The 16,318-nt window shown below is 33.8% G+C and overlaps 1 protein-coding gene across 2 annotated transcripts; it reads right to left on the reverse strand.

The window, feature by feature from the left end:
* Positions 1-9,056: 9,056 nt before the first annotated feature.
* On the reverse strand, positions 9,057-11,197 carry LOC122299601 (transcription factor MYB54-like). 2 transcript variants are annotated; one of them, XM_043109985.1, is made up of 4 exons: positions 11,061-11,197; positions 10,582-10,840; positions 9,945-10,391; positions 9,057-9,517 (listed from the first exon to the last, which is right to left on the reverse strand). In XM_043109985.1, exons 2-4 carry the CDS (start codon positions 10,694-10,696, stop codon positions 9,318-9,320), a joined length of 762 nt encoding a protein of 253 aa, XP_042965919.1. In that variant the 5' UTR covers positions 10,697-10,840; positions 11,061-11,197; the 3' UTR covers positions 9,057-9,317. The 2 variants fall into 2 exon arrangements, with proteins under 2 accessions (XP_042965919.1, XP_042965918.1); XM_043109984.1 differs by lacking the exon at positions 11,061-11,197 and having other exon boundaries at positions 10,582-11,030.
* Positions 11,198-16,318: the final 5,121 nt, after the last annotated feature.

Below are 16,318 nucleotides of genomic sequence, written 5' to 3' on the forward strand. Positions count from 1 at the left end.
TTTCTATGTCCAATCCTATTTAAAGGCTATTGCCCACACCCTTGGAAAACTTCTTACTGTTGATTTACCTACACTTACATACACTCATCCTTCTTTTGCTCGTACTTGCATAGAAATTGACTTGTTTGCCCTTAAAGAAAATGTTGTCGGGTTTGGTATACGAGATGAAGGATTTTGGTAACAAATTGAGCATGAGAGATGCCCTAGTTATTGCAAACATTATCAAATCTAGGGACATAATATTACTGAATGTAGAAAACTATCGATTAAGATCGACAAGCCTGGAAATGTTGTGAATGACAATTCAGTTGCCCTTATGAAAAACAGGTTCCTGAAAACAAAATTGTTCACAACAACTTAGAGAACCCCATTACACAATAGCCTACATCTAGTTCTTCTTCAAAATTACCATCAATCCCTAATAATGAAAATCTCAGCAATGAAGCCCATGACAAACCTCCCAATTAGGACACTATCGCATAAAAAATTAGCAATGCCAACACTACTAATGGGCTTCCTTGAGAATGCTCACAATATCATTGATAAACAGCCACACCCTACTCATTTCACATAGAATGATCCACCTCTTGAGGATGTGCCTATTCATAATTCTTTTTGTATACTTGCTAATGATTAGAATCTTGATTCTTCAACAACAAAAATAAATTAGGAAGATATACAGCCTTTCAAAGCTATTCACTCTAATTCTAAAATTGTGAAAAATTATGTTAAGAAGAAAGGTAAGAGAGTAACCCGTGTTACGGGAATCATTCTGAATACCAAAACTCAAATAATATCATGATTAACTCAATTTTAGTTTGGAACGTGAAAGGCATTGCCAATAAGAACAAAATGCTTTATTTGAAACATTTGGTTAAGGTTTATAACTTGTCATTAATTGCTCTTCTTGAACCAATGACTACTTTTACTAAAGCCGCTACCATTGGTCACAATTTGGGTCTCTCTCAAGTTTACTTGAATGAAGACTATGGCAGTAAGATTTGCATTTGTGAGAATAAAGATCTAATTATTTTAATTTATGAACAACACATTACTTTCTTTGTTGATTAGCATGCTAAAAATACTATTTTTTCTATTATTTATGCCAAATGTAATCATCTTCTTCAAATATCTCTTTGGACTTCTCTTTGCACCATGAGACCTTATAACTCTCCTTAAATGGTGATTGGTGATTTCAATATTATCAAATCTGATAATGAAAAAATAGGTAGTGTCCATATTCCTCATGCTGCTAAATCTGATTTTCTTGATTTCATCAACTACAATTCCCTTTATGACCTCTTGATTCTTAATATACTTTGTATTATCATAGAAATAGGGTATGTAATTGGGAAAGATTAGATCGGGCCCTTGTAAATCAATCCTGGTCTTTATCCTTTCCTCAAAATTCTCTTGCAGATTTGGAGAGGAATCACTCTAAGCATTGCCCCTCTTTATTATGAATAAAGAGATCCATAAATTTGATCCCTCATCCTTTAGATCTCAAAGGATGTGGACTAAGAACCCTCAATTTCTAGACTTTGTTTCTTCTAATTAGCATCAACCTTGTTATCATTGATTCTCTGTGGCTTAAATAAACTTGTTTTAAAACAAAACTTTTGAAAGTTGCTTTAAAAGATTGGAATCTCTTGGTTTTTGTATTATTTTTCAAAACCTTGTTGATATACGTGATAAAATTCGAGTTGTTGTACTCTCTTTGCAAAACTCTTTCCTTAACTCTGATCTGGTTATATTTCAAAATTTAGAAAAATGGTTTAATAATAGATTGCTCCAAAAAGAAATCTTTTATAAGCAAATAGTAGAATTCGAGGATTATTTGAGAGTGACAAAACATCAATTTCTTTTATCAAATGGTAGCTCACAATAGGATAAGTGCTTTTGTTACTTCTCTTATGCTCCCACATGGCTCATCCTTCTCTCAGCACAACATTATTCACTTGACTACTGAGAATTGACTCATAGTCTTTCCTTGGCCCAAGATTTGACTCATAGTCTTTCTAGAAATATCAGATGCAATAATGTTAGGCTTAAAGTTGACATAGCACTACCCTCCCATTTTCTTTAACCCCTTCATTTGGAATAAAAACCTCCCTTTTAAGATTTTTGTCTTTTTCTGAAAATTATGGTTTTAATGGCATTCCTTTTGATGAGAGGACCCAACATTGTGGGATGGATCCATCTGGCTTCTAACTTCATGAAAGGGTATGGTGATACATTGATCTGATCATGTTTTCTCCAATTGTAAGCTTTCCAAAGAGGTTTGGTTTCATTTCTCAATTGTTTTTTGCTACACTAATACCACCTTTCACAGTTGGAGAATAATGGTGGTCGTCCTTTAAAGGCTTAGATCAGCTCTATCTACTTACTCATGACCTTCTTTCTCCCCTCATCTTTTGGAAACTTTGGCTTGCTAAAAATAAAGCCTATTTTGAGGACTCTTATACTTCTGCGACCTCCATCATCCATATAATCAATAGGTGGTTAAAAGACCTTAATTCTCTCCTCAAGCCTCGCACTATTGTGTCCTCTGCTAATGTTTCTATCCTTTATCATCTTCACAATATTCCCCCAACCACCATTCAGCTAAAGAGACCCTTCCTTATTCATTGGTTAGTCTTTACCTGAGGGTCTCTTAAGTAACATCAATAGAACCTCTAAAGGTAATCAAGGGTTTGCTAGTTGTGGGGCATTCTTTGGTTCCAGGATTGCTCTTTTGTTACTAGTTTTTCTTGCTATCTTAGTATAAGTACTAACACTTTTGCATAGTTGAATGCTTTAAAGATTGAGCTTATGTTGTGCTATCAATTGAGTGTTTATGACCTTATTGTGGAAACAAATTGTGTCCTTGTAGTGAATTGGTTTACTAATAATTCTCATCCCCTTGGAAATATGCTGGTCTTTGGGGTGATATTGTACATTTCAATCATTTTTTTCCTTTTAGCATTACTCATGTTTATAGAGAATAGAACACTTTAGCAGATAGTCTTGCTACTCATAAATCTAATTTGGGTAGCATTGTAAGTTTCTCTTCCATTTTTGAGCTTCCCAAACATATGGTCGGCCTTTTTGCTTTGAACTGTGTGGGTATCCTCAATTTCATGGTTTGATCTTCTTGTATTTTCATTCTTGGTCATTCTTAATAATGGTTTTCTTTTTTCATAAGATCCTAGTTGTGAGGAGGTTTTTCCCCTTTTTTTGCAATAAGGCCCATCAGATACCCAATTGAAACCTAAGGCCTAAGCGCAAGCCCACGGTAACCTGGGTCAATTGGCAAATACCCGCTTGTGAGTAAAAAGTGGCCAAGGAAAAGATGTGACAGGCCACCTAGGTACTGTACTACCCCCCACCTCACATGGGAAATTGAACCTAGCAAGATAGGACCAAGAAAAAAGGAGTCGTTTAACCTTCAACCCCAGAAAAATGGACGAACAAAAGGAAGGCAATTCAAGATGAGGTCAGCCGAGAAGCAGCTGCATTAATAACAACCCAACCTGAGCCATGCCGCATTAATGGTGCAGCCGCAAAAGCATGCCACATTAATGAGACTAATAGCAGAGAATTATGATGATGGAAGGGTCCCATAGAAACAGAGACAATATGTTCCCCCTAAGACACCAGTATAAATAGCCACCTCTAGATACGAGGAATGCTCTCTGACTCCCTCCACTTCTCTTTCCTAGAGTTAATTTACAAATATCCAAGAATCCTTTACTCACTTAGGCTTTGGAGACTCCTTAACCCCTAGGCCATCCTCCTTAAGCCTCATCTTCCCTATGTTTTTCAGGCCCAACATTGAATATCCGAATCCCCAGAACTTGGCCCAAAGGCGTACAAAACACGATGTAACAACCCGCTAGAAATTCAATTGTGTAATTTCTTTTGACTTTAAGAACCTCGTGAAAACTCCATAAGTTTACACGAATCGACTAATCACATAGGTTTTAGCCTGTCAACATAATTAGTGTTATCACTCACTATGGTGCCAGAAATGCGATTTTAATTATTTGAGATAGTTAGAAGTGTCAGAATACATTATAGTCTACACCACTAGGCTTAATTGAATATTTAGGATTTTTCAGTACTAAGTTTATTACGTTTATTTTTGGAGTGAATAGTAACCTCGGTAAACGTACTAAGCGCAGTGTTTTCAAAATCATAATGTGAAATGTCCAAATTAGGTTAGCGAAATTTTATTTGGACACTTGGCAAGATCTTAACCACACATAATGAATAGTATTAGATACTTGGCATAAAGAGAAACCATTAGATGGAATTGTGAAAAAAATCAAGGTGTGAGATCATGACACCTAAGCAAAATACACATTTGGAAAATATCTTAAGAATAGAGATTTAAAATACACATGGAAAGATTTTAGCCACCTTACTCTTCCAAGTCTACTCCACATTTGGAAAATATATTGAGCTGATTTTTATAGATATTATTGGATAGAATATTTTGAGATAATCTTTTATAGATATTTTGGGTAGGAGAAAACCACACTCAACTCTCAACTCCAGCCTTATCATCTCTCTTATCTCGTCCATAATCATCTCCAGCCATCACCCACGAACTTATCTTCATTTACACGTTCCTTTAAAAGAATATCAAACACTTTCTCTCGGACAGCTTTTAGGAGTTCTTTTGCACGCCCATTCCGAAGCTTTTGTAAGTGTTTTATCATAAAGTCTCCTTCATATAAGTTGTTCTTTTTTTAGTCTAGTTTACATGGATATCTTATTTGTCCCATTTGAAAATCATTTGGTCAGTCAAATATTATGTAAACTATAGAAAGGTCATTCTGGGAGATAAACTGGAGAATATGTTATAGTTTGGAGTTTTTGACCAAGCTAATGGATAGATATTGGTCCGAAATTTTTATGGAGTATTGTTAACATGTATATATGACTATTGGTTGAGGATTTTTGCATGATTAAAGGTTTTGATGAAAGATTTTCTTAGATTTAGAAACTTAGAAACTGGAAGAGGAAAAACAGTTTCTGTTTTGAGAAAGTTTAACTCTTTGGTGGTCTAAATCTATTCCAATGACTTTGATAATTTTATTGGAGGATCCTAAGCATCTTATATACATTTTATATTATTATTTTAAAGATATTTGATATTAGTTTCAAAGATATGAAATTTTATGCAAAGAGATATTCAAATAAGCCAAAGTGTGGATGTTCTTGGCTAAATTTATGTTTTGATTAATTTTTAACCATGTGATCTTGAATTAAAAGCTTATATATGTTTTAAGACATCTTTTTAAACCATGTGATGGTTTGGTTTGAAGATCACATATTTATAAGTCATAGATCAAAAGGTTGATCAAAACAAGTTGGAAACAAAAATCAATGGAAATAGCATATGAGAATTTCGGCTCTATGGAGTTTTAATAGTTGTGATTAGTTTTAAATTTTTCTGAGTTGATATTTAAGTTTAGGACAAAATTTACATAAGGAATGTAAATTTTGGAAACTTTTGGAGTTAGTATGCAAAATCCTTAAATTATGGGTTAAACGGTCATTTTTCCACATGTAGAGAGTAAAATGGAAATTTTACTATTTAAGTTAGTATTTTCCATATTTCAATTTATTAGTGATTTAGTGCTAACTTTTAGAATCACTAATTATAGTTCCTCGTGATCGCGCTTGAGGTTTTATAAGAAACGCGGAGATCGAGGTAAGTTAGCTTTTAACTTACTAGCAGTCTACTGTGTATGTGTACTAAGTAAAAGAACTACAGTGTATGTATGTATGTTATCATATATGTCATGCCATGCCAAGTTATCACGTAATTGTCTATTATACAGAATTTATTCTGTCATCAATTTTTATCTGTTACATAATATATTCTGTTATGTATTATTATACATTACAAGTATGTCATGTTAAATATGTTGTCTGTTATATGTTATGCCATGTTACGAAATGTTTCTATCTCAAGTTGGTCATATATTTCAAGTTATGTTCAAGTCAAGTTTGTGTAAAATACATGGGGCCACAACAACTGTGGAGTATGTATTTACACGTAAAATACATGGGGCCACAACAACTGTGGAGTAAGTCAAGTTTGTGTAAAATACATGGGACCACAACAATTGTGGAGTATGTATTTACACATAGAATACATGGGGCCACAACAACTGTGAAGTATGTATTTTTCATGTTAAGTCAAGTTTATGTAGAATACATGGGGCCACAACAACTGTGGAGTATGTATTTAACTGCATTGTGATGTGTAAAATACATGGGGCCACAACAACTGTGGAGTATGTTTTTACACATAGAATACATGAGGCCACAACAACTGTGGAGTATGTATTTTTCATGTTAAGTCAAGTTTATGTAGAATACATGGGGCCACAACAACTGTGGAGTATGTATTTAACTGCATTGTAATGTGTAGAATACATGGGGCCACAACAACTGTGGAGTATGTATTTTTCATGTTAATTCAAGTTTCAGAGCAAGTTCATGCTAAGTCAAGTTTCAGATCAAGTTCATGTCAAGTCAAGTTCAGTTCATGTTTCAATTTAAGTTATGTCAATTATGCTATGTTGTACGCCAAGTTATGCTTTAATTACTTATGAATTTGATTATGCATTTATGCTTTTACTGTCATCCATGCATCATTAGCCTGTGTAAAAGTTTTTGTTAACTTGCTGAGATTTGTAATCAAATCTCACTGTGGTAGTCCCAACTACCATTCCCCCCGAATGGTAGATCTTGTTACAGAACCTGAAGGAGGATCAGGAGCTGACCAATTAGACACAGTCGACTGAACGACGGTGCGTCGTTAAATGTTAATATAGTAGTTAAATTATTACTTGTACGATGGAGTTGCATCTCCAGTACTTTTGGATCATAACCATTTTGGACTAGTGCTATGATCTTAGTTATTCAATGGATCTTTATATATGAAGTATGTTTTAAGTATTTGGGATATTTTTAATTTGGTGCATAGTATTGCTAAAGAAAAAAATTATCCGCTGCGAATATTGCATAATGTTAGATGCATGTTAGGAATATTGCATCTTATATGTCATGAACGGGGGCAGGTAACCTTGTGTTGCATGTCTCGACGCTTCAAATGTCCGTTCAATCCCAAACGGAATTTGGGGGCGTCACACACGACATTAACACTTATTTTGAAATTTCCATCTGTAACTCATTTGTTCTTTTTATAAAAGATACACATTCACCGTAAGTGATGGTTTATAAATAAAATTAGGGTATCATCATCTTTTTTAAAAAATTTTAAAAAAAAAAATAATAAATAAGTACATTAATCAGAAAAGTTTGGTTTTTCCTTCTCACCTTATTATTATTCTTAATTTTATAATTTCTTTCTAGGGTAATGATCATCAAACAATAAATTAATTAATGATCAGGACATATTCCATTGATATTATATATATATATATATATATATATATATATTATATCTCTCAGTTTTTATATCAAATAACAAAAGAATGGGTTGGAGTGATGGACGTGATCTTGTCGTTGGCTTTATCAAACGTACGTACTTAATGCATTAATTTCATTGTCATCATCACCGCTAAAAAAAAATTGAAAGTTAGTTAAGTGGGAGAGAAATTTATGTACGTTTTAATTAATTAGCACCAGTTTATAATCAAAGTAGTTGGCATATCACTAATTATGAAAATTACCTCAAGAACAAATTACATACACTATAAAAAAAAATAAAATTATATTATCTAAATTTATCATAAAAAATATAAAACGCGTCGTTAATAAATAATCACAAAACATTTTATATTTTTTATGATAAATTTAGATAACGTAAAAAGTTATTTTTCTTATGGGTGAGGCTACTCTGCCGCCTCACCCTTACCGCTGGGCTTACCGCCCAGTGTAAACTTTTTTTTTTTTTTTCATTTTTCATTTCACATTTTTTTTATCACTTTCTTAATCATTAAGTAAAAAAAAAAATACATCAATACATTTAAAACCACTTTCTTAATCACTAAGTAAAAAAAAAAAAAAAAAAAATTTTTTTTGCCCAGCGGTCAACCCGAGCGGTCAACCCCAGGCGGCAAAGTAGTGTTTTCCTTTTCTTATAGCTAGTATACATTATAATCTATGAGTGGTTATAAGCTCTCTCTATATATGAAGCATATTAATATATATACTTCATGATATATAATAACAGTAAGATCATTATCAAGAAGATGGTAATTAATTAATGAGAATATACATTAGTTGCGATTAATATCTTGCATTATATATTAATACATCATGGTCCTTGATACACTAACTTAATTATAAAAGGAGAAATACTTTTTGCAGTCGGCGTGCAGTCGGTTGTAAAAAAGTGAATTAATACGGGACCTACATGAAAAAAAAAATTATTTTTATAACTTTTTTTTATTCATGTAGGTCCCCCTAAATATAAAAATAAAAAAAAAATTTATAAATTTTTTTTATTCATTCCGTATATCCGACTGCACGCTGACTACATTTGCCGACTGTATGTAACAAAGCCCTTATAAAAGTTTTACACATTTGAAATCATGTGAAGATTGCTTGTTTGAAATTGAAGCTAATAGATCACACGGTTTCGGCCTTATTATTACTATCTTGATCGGTACTTACAGATCAGTTATGTAGATATATATATATATATATATATGCAAGATCTTGAATATTAATCGGAATTGAAGCTGGACATGAGTTTGACTCAGAATATTACAGAGTTATGATCATCTGCCGATCAAATGGATCATGATGTACTGCATGCATGCTGACGTGCATATATAAATGCAGAAATTGCAAAAATTTCTTTTTTCTATAGGCATGTACAGGCCGATGACCACAAATGAAAGCATCCGATCAACATGCAGTACGGTTCTCTATTAATTTCAGGTTCTTTTCTTAATTCTTATCTGGCTAGCTAGCTAGTTTATAGATAAAAACGCTAGATGATTTATTTCTAGCTGCAGGCGTGCATATATATATATAATGCATTTAGCTTTCAAGTGCAAGAAGAAGAAGAATTTGCGATATATATGTAGTGGCAAAGGAACAAAGAAATCTGTTTTATGGGGATAGATATTACACGCCTAGCTAGTTAGCTACATGCTACGTACGTACGCGTGATCTCCTTAAATGTATATTCTACTCTTCGATCTCTTCTGTCAGTGCAGGATCGAGCAATATGCATGCATATATATATATATATATATATAGGTGAGGTATAAATAAGTTAGCTAGCCTTAATTGATTCGTATATGTAATTGTGATTCAATTCAGACACACAACGACCTTACTAATTAAGAGCCAATTCCGACAGTAAAGAAATCTATGTATGGAACATGACCAGCCTTGCTGATCTTCTGTTCTGTGGCTGCATCCAGCTGATTCACCTCTTCATCATCTGATCTTCTTGCGTTGTCTATCACTTCGCTACCATTAATGGACTCTGTATTTACTTGGAGAAAATCATAAAACTCAATTGGCTGCGGCCTTTTATCTGCAATAGGAACATCGATGAACACAAGCGCACAATCAGTCCAACGCCATTATAATTATATGAGGACTATTATAGTCACAAAATAATTACACAAAAATAATTTTATAAATTAGCATGACTTCATGTGATCCGTTATATCTATTTTATAATAAAAGTAATTTTACAATCTAACAAATCACATCAATAACCACATCAGTTTATAGAAATACTTTTATTTAATCACTTTGTGATTAGAATATTTCTCTTATTTATATATATATATATATAGAAGAATTTTTTTTCTATCAATCGCACCATGCGAATACGGCATTTTTCATCAATCATTAGATCAACTCTTATTTTATAATTACAAGTTCAATGATTGATCGATGATCAGATTATAGCATATATGTACATATAATTAAGTGCCTATAATTTTGATGTTTACCTTCAAGCATAGCGATACAAGGACTTCGACCTTGAGAAAACCACTCTTTTGGAAATTGGGGACCATAACTTGCAAAAGGGTACTGATCAAATCGTTCACGATATTTTTCAATCAACGGCGCAAGCTGGTTTCTTGCCTCAGCAGTACAGTTGTTCTGGAGCTGATCTTCTTGTACTTTGGAAGAACATTTTTGCTGATTCATTAATGTCTGAGCAGCCCTTTTTGCAAAAAGCTTTGATCTTTCTCTGCATCTTCGTGCCATGATCACGTGCCAATGGTTCTTCACTGCATTATCAGTGCGACCAGGGAATAGTCTTGCAATTATGGCCCATCTATTGCCATGGATCCTGTGCGAAGTCAAAAGCCTCTCTTCTTCCTCTTCTGTGAAAGGGCTTCTATTGATCCTTGGGTCCAGCTGATTGAACCATCTCAATCTACAGCTCTTCCCTGATTCATGAATTCGTCACTTTACGGATTAGTTAATTAAGCTGTAATTAAATATACTCTTTATCCTGTTCTTGTTGACAAGATGATCAAACCCTAGCTAGCAGTTAATTTCAATATACATGACAAAGATGCATTAATTAATAAAAATATTTCTGAGAGAGGTAAGTTTTGATATTTGCCTCTCACGTACCTGATCTTCCTTGGAGGTTTTCAGCTATGGCGTTCCAGTTATGGGGTCCATACCGTTCCACCAACTCTCGGAGCTTTTCATCTTCAGCAGGCCTCCAGTGGCCCCTGGTACACATCTTTTTTTTTTTTTTTTTTTTTTATGAACTTCCAAAACCCTAATTCGATCTAGCTAGGATGAGCTTACTTCGGCCAGCTCTTTGCTTTAGCTTGTTATTCTTCCGGATCGACTGTAGAACCGAGTTGAGAACTGAGATGAAAACCTGAGACAAGAAGTAGCAGCGGGGAGAGAGAGAGAGAGAGAGAGAGAGAGCGAGAGAGATAATGAAAAGTGTTGTCAAAGAGAGAAATGAAGACAGATCAGGGAAAGGATCCCAAGAGAAATATATATATCTACATACATATATATATATGTATATATATATGAGTAAGATGAAAAGTATTTTCCGTTAGAGAGTTGGAGGGTTTGGACAGACCCAGCACCTGAGATTGATGCAACGCCTCGGCTAACAAAACGCCTTGTAAGCAATGATCAGATATTATTAGCTATATCTATATACATACACAGAGAGAGAGAGAGAGAGAGAGAGAGAGAGAGAGAGAGAGAGAGAGAGAGAGAGAGAGAGAGAGAGAGAGAGAGAGAGGTTGCTTAGCAGTGTGAATTATTTGGTTCTGCTTTCAACATCTCTCCAAGTTTCTAACCTACAACTTCTACTTATAACCCACCTTGATCGCTTACTTTTCTTGTTCTTTTTTCAATCTATTTAATTAGAAAGCTCGAACCCAAAATAAAAATATATGAAAAAAATAGTAAAATACAATAATAAGGCAAAAAAAAGGCCGAAATTAACCTGTTCTTAAATATATTTCTTCTACTGATCATGATCTTTCATTATTAAGGATAATTAACTCCTTACCTTTGGATCATCCTCTAACGCTAAAGTTTGGATTTATATACATATATATAATAAATAAAATAAAATAAAACAAAAGTGGGTTGGTATTGTTGTTAGACTTGTGATGTTGTACATGATATGGCTATTATATGTGTTTAGGTTTCGATAACCTTTCGATCGACCTAACTAACAAATTACCTTAGAAAGCTTACAACCGAAACTGCACGTGTACTGGGAAAATTGGACATCATCTGCATGCGGCTGCTTTGTGAGTCAAACGAACGTCTGGTCTCCCCGTAGTTGTGAGGTTGCTGTTAGAAACATATAAAATTACACATTATTTCCAACAGCTAGCCCGGCCCTGTGTCGACGTTCAATCTAGCTTCCATTGCATATGCCTTGCCCCTTCATATATAATTAGTGTTTCGTTATTCATGATAATCTTACGCTTATAATTTGTTACAAAATTATAATTTTTTCTTGATATATAATTCAAGCTCCATATATAGATAATGGACCGGTTATATATTGATTATGAACTAGGTCATGTTGAGGGATAGATCAAGGTACGAAATCTCTTAATTAAGATGCACATATATGTGTGTGTGTGTATGAGTTCTGTTATATACAGTCATTTTTATAGCAATCCATGTTTTACATTAAATAAATATTATATATGAGTTCTGCTACATACAGTCACTTTTGTAGCAATCCATGTTTTACATTAAATAAATACTATATCCATTATATATATATTTCATGCATAGAGACCTCAATTCTAATAGTTTTTCCTAATTTCTCTGGTTTGAGTGTGGTTGTCTGCATATATAAGAGTATGATGATCTTGCGTTTAAGAGTTTTAAGAAGTCCCTTTATTTCTCTACCGAAGGACCCCTTTGATCAAGAAAATATACTGCAAATTAAAAGAAGTTTGAATAATGAGTTGAGATTAAAGTTAAAAATTAAATAAATATTGTTGCAATATTATATTTTAATATTATTATTGTTTTGATATTTGAAAAAGTTGAATTGTTTATTATATTTTATGTAAGAATTTGAAAGAGTTATAATGATTAGATGAAATGAGTTTAGATGAATAGTGAGGACTTTTGTATCCAAATCGAACTTAATGGACTACGAAAAAGCCTCTCGTTAATTATCTCAGATAATGTACTTGTGTGTCAATCTGTGCAGGTATAATCTGTGGGCCTTTTAATTATATAAGTTTAATGATCTAAAAATTAGGTCGGTGGATGGCCACCCATCTCGCACACCATCCCCATGCCCATGTCTTTGACTATCTGTACATGCTTGCCGAACAATTGGATTGACACCATCACTGTCCAGCCACCCCTTCCAACAATACATTTTTCACAAATAATAAAAAAAAAAAAAAAAAAAAGTTGCACAAAATCATAAATACATCAAAAAATTTGCTCAAAACCAACAATCTCACATCTGTGCATAGATCTAAAACATAGATCCACAATCACGACCATGACGGTGGCTCATAATTAACCCCACAAGCGGCCATAGTCTCAGCTGTGGGTCATAAAACTCAAACCCATGATCACGATCGTAGGTCATAAAGCTCGTAGACCCACAATTGCAATCGTGGGTCTTTAGCTTAGAGATCCACGGCAGTAGTTATAGTCTTGAATCATAGAGACCCATGCATGGCCAATCAAGTGGTCATATTGTCGTAGGTTGCGGCTTGGTCGTGGGTGGAAAAGAAGAAGAGGGACGAGAGGGGAAAAAAAGAAGAAGAAAATAGTAGGAGAAGAGAAATGAGATAGAAGAGAGAATAGTGAACCATGAAAGGAAGAGAAAGTAGAGGATAAAAGAGATAGAAAAATATGGGCATTTATAGCTAGGCTTTTTGTTTTTAATATTATATTGGCGGGCGGGTGAAATTCATGGTGCGTGGGTAACCCCCCCCCCCCCCCCCCCCCCCCCCCCGGTGGCCCTCACCTGCACCCAGGGTTGGTGGATTATTGGGCGAACCGGAGGATTTAGCCATAAACTTTTTAAGGTTTAGTCATATGCTAATGATGTGTTTCGATGGATAACTTTAGAGAAGAGGACTTAAATTTGGGTCTTTAAAATTTAAACCCTTTGCATTGAATCATATATTAAAATTTATTTGGATTTGTATAAATGTACCAAACAAACTTTTTCAACTTTTCAAGATCCTAAATTCGAAATCATAGTAGCTAGATTTCAAATCCAAATTCTTCTTTCAATTGAAATTACTTTTTTGATTTGACTCATCGTATGCAACTGAAATTACAACCTCATCAAATTTGGATTCAGCGTCATCTGTGGGGGATCGCGGAACATGAGCTAGAGTACTAAAGATCACACTAATTAATTATATATATTAAAAGTAAAAGCTTATAGGTACTACAAATATTCCTGGTCAAGATCAATTTATCAGCTCGGGCAAAATATAAACAAAGTTAAATTATATAGTCTTTATAAATTGAAAAGTACTGCTAAAGCCACACAAAAAATTCACAAAATTAAACTCATAAGCTGACATAATTTTATATAATACATTAAATATTTTATTTTACAATAAAAAATAATTTTAAAATCTAATGCATCATATATATATATATATATCAAACAATGTCAATTTGGTGCTGATTGTTGAGTTTTGCAATACTTTTTGGTACTCTAATTAGCAGTTTCAACTGCAAATATTTTTATCCTTCTAGCTATTATTCAACTGTAATGTTAAATACAGTCATGAGTTATACAAGCGTCGCGCACTCCTTTGAAAAATAAGTGAGATCTACTATTAAAAAATTAATTTTCTTATATTAATCTCATGCATACTTATTCACTTTTTTCAAAATGAATGCACGACGATACTTGTGTATTTCATGACTACAAATATCATTTTTCATTATCAAATCGTTAAAAATTTATTAACTATGCTACCTCAACACAAATATTGATGGTGTTACGCAAAAAAATTAAAATTAAAATTAAAACAAAAAATAAAACGTTCTATGCTATAATATTATAGGACGAACATGAGACAGGTTCAAAGGTTTTTTCTTGATCTCGTTGGAAGTTAAGAGTGGTTAAAGGTTGAGATTTATTTGACTGATCTCGCCAATTGTTGTTAATTTCTTCAACAACACGTGGACAACGAACCTCATGAAAAGTGCAATCTCACAAATGTCAAACCCCAGAATCTAATCGTCCCGGCCTAATTATTAAGACGACATGCAGTTTTGCATTAACGTTGATCAGTGGGGACAACCATGAGTCTTCTTTTGACCGTTGGCCTAACATTCTGCAAATTAGGAGAAAGAAATTAGAAAATTGCTTCCTTAACAAGTGAGGGAAAGTACCCAACCCAACTAATTCCTCTCTCACCAACCATTTCTCCATAAATAGCTAGGAAAAAACTCCACTGCATGCCCAAACATATATACTTTCTAACTCTAACTGTCACTACGAATTAACTCTAATACTCACTACAAAAAAATTACTTATTTGTTGTCGGTTATTTCCTATATATATATATATATATCAAAATGAGTCTATTATTGCCACAAATAATCATTTTTATCGTAATAACTCGTCACAAATGCTCATTTTTCTTATAATGCATATTGTTCTCTTGATCATGACCTACAAACATCTCTCTCCCTAACTTGTGGCATTTAAGAAAGAACATTTGGCTTTGCAAGCTTTGATATTGATCATCTCTACTCGAAACAAAATTCTCTTACTTTTTAATTCTCTTGGATGATCCACATGATCAAAGTTATATCCATTATGTCATCCTATTATCATAAAATGAGAATATGATCACGTCAACCGTATTCCCGAACTATCTAAGAAATTTTTCAAAATGGTGATTTAGTGGGAGAAGAAATAAGGTTGCGCGCAGTTGCAGGCCATGCATGTAACGGCTTGCTCCTTTAAGATACTGCCGAGCCTTGGCCGGCTAGCCCGATCAGCAGCTAGCCATGCATGCATGTTGGCCTTTCCAAACGCGCGTGTTCATTTTGCTCATCACATTTGCTATAAGTTCCTTAACTATTGAAATTCCTAACTGCCTAATTAATGTACAGTACTGTTCTTTCGTAGACTGTTCACCAGCTTTACCTACCTTTTCTGGCCATAGATCAACGATAATATTGACCAAAAGACTTAGTTTTGTAAGTACGGGAGAACCTCAAATTCTTTCACATTTCCATGCTCAAGGCGCCAAGAATATAGACTCATAGGATCTCGTTGAATCCGTCTCTCCTAACAAGAAAACAATTTCATTAACAGATCCACCAAAGCTTACCCAATATATATTTAGGCATGCATGCAAGGAATCTAGGATGAAAGTGCTTCAACTCTGTTACTCTAGTATCAATCCTTCATGCCCGGCCAGTCGGTCACCAAAACACTCCCTATAATAAGAATTTGGCAACATTTATTTGCTAGTCAATATGTTATATACAGGGAGAAAAACACATACTCAGGATTCCTGACATCATTAATAACCCGTGAACAACAAAATGATTTAACTTATTTTGCATACAATTAATTCTGTGTCTGTTATTTTCTTCGTTTAAGCAGTGGCCAGATTCTGTTTTCTGCCTTTGTTGGTTCATGACATCTGTTTTGTACTCCTTTTGGAAAAGGTTTTCTGGTTCCACTAATCTAGCTATGGATTATGTATTACAATTACCACAATCCTTTCATTCTTTCCCCCCTTGTACTGTGCCTTATTTCGATTTAATCATTTTCTTAATTTTCTTATTGTTCTCAAAATATTAGGGCCATCACTTTCTCCACTGTCTTGACTAGAATACAAAAAGTAAGTTTCTT

This window comes from Carya illinoinensis, chromosome 16, assembly GCF_018687715.1.
Source record: "Carya illinoinensis cultivar Pawnee chromosome 16, C.illinoinensisPawnee_v1, whole genome shotgun sequence".
Classification (NCBI taxonomy): domain Eukaryota; kingdom Viridiplantae; phylum Streptophyta; class Magnoliopsida; order Fagales; family Juglandaceae; genus Carya; species Carya illinoinensis.

Excerpts from the sequence above, each read along its gene's own strand:
- LOC122299601 (XM_043109985.1), bottom strand. The coding sequence starts at position 10,696 with ATGTGTACCAGGGGCCACTGGAGGCCTGCTGAAGATGAAAAGCTCCGA. Across the intron at positions 10,392-10,581 it reads AAACCTCCAAGGAAGATCAG|GGAAGAGCTGTAGATTGAGA; the intron begins GTACGTGAGAGG and ends TTCATGAATCAG. Across the intron at positions 9,518-9,944 it reads TTGTATCGCTATGCTTGAAG|ATAAAAGGCCGCAGCCAATT; the intron begins GTAAACATCAAA and ends TTCCTATTGCAG.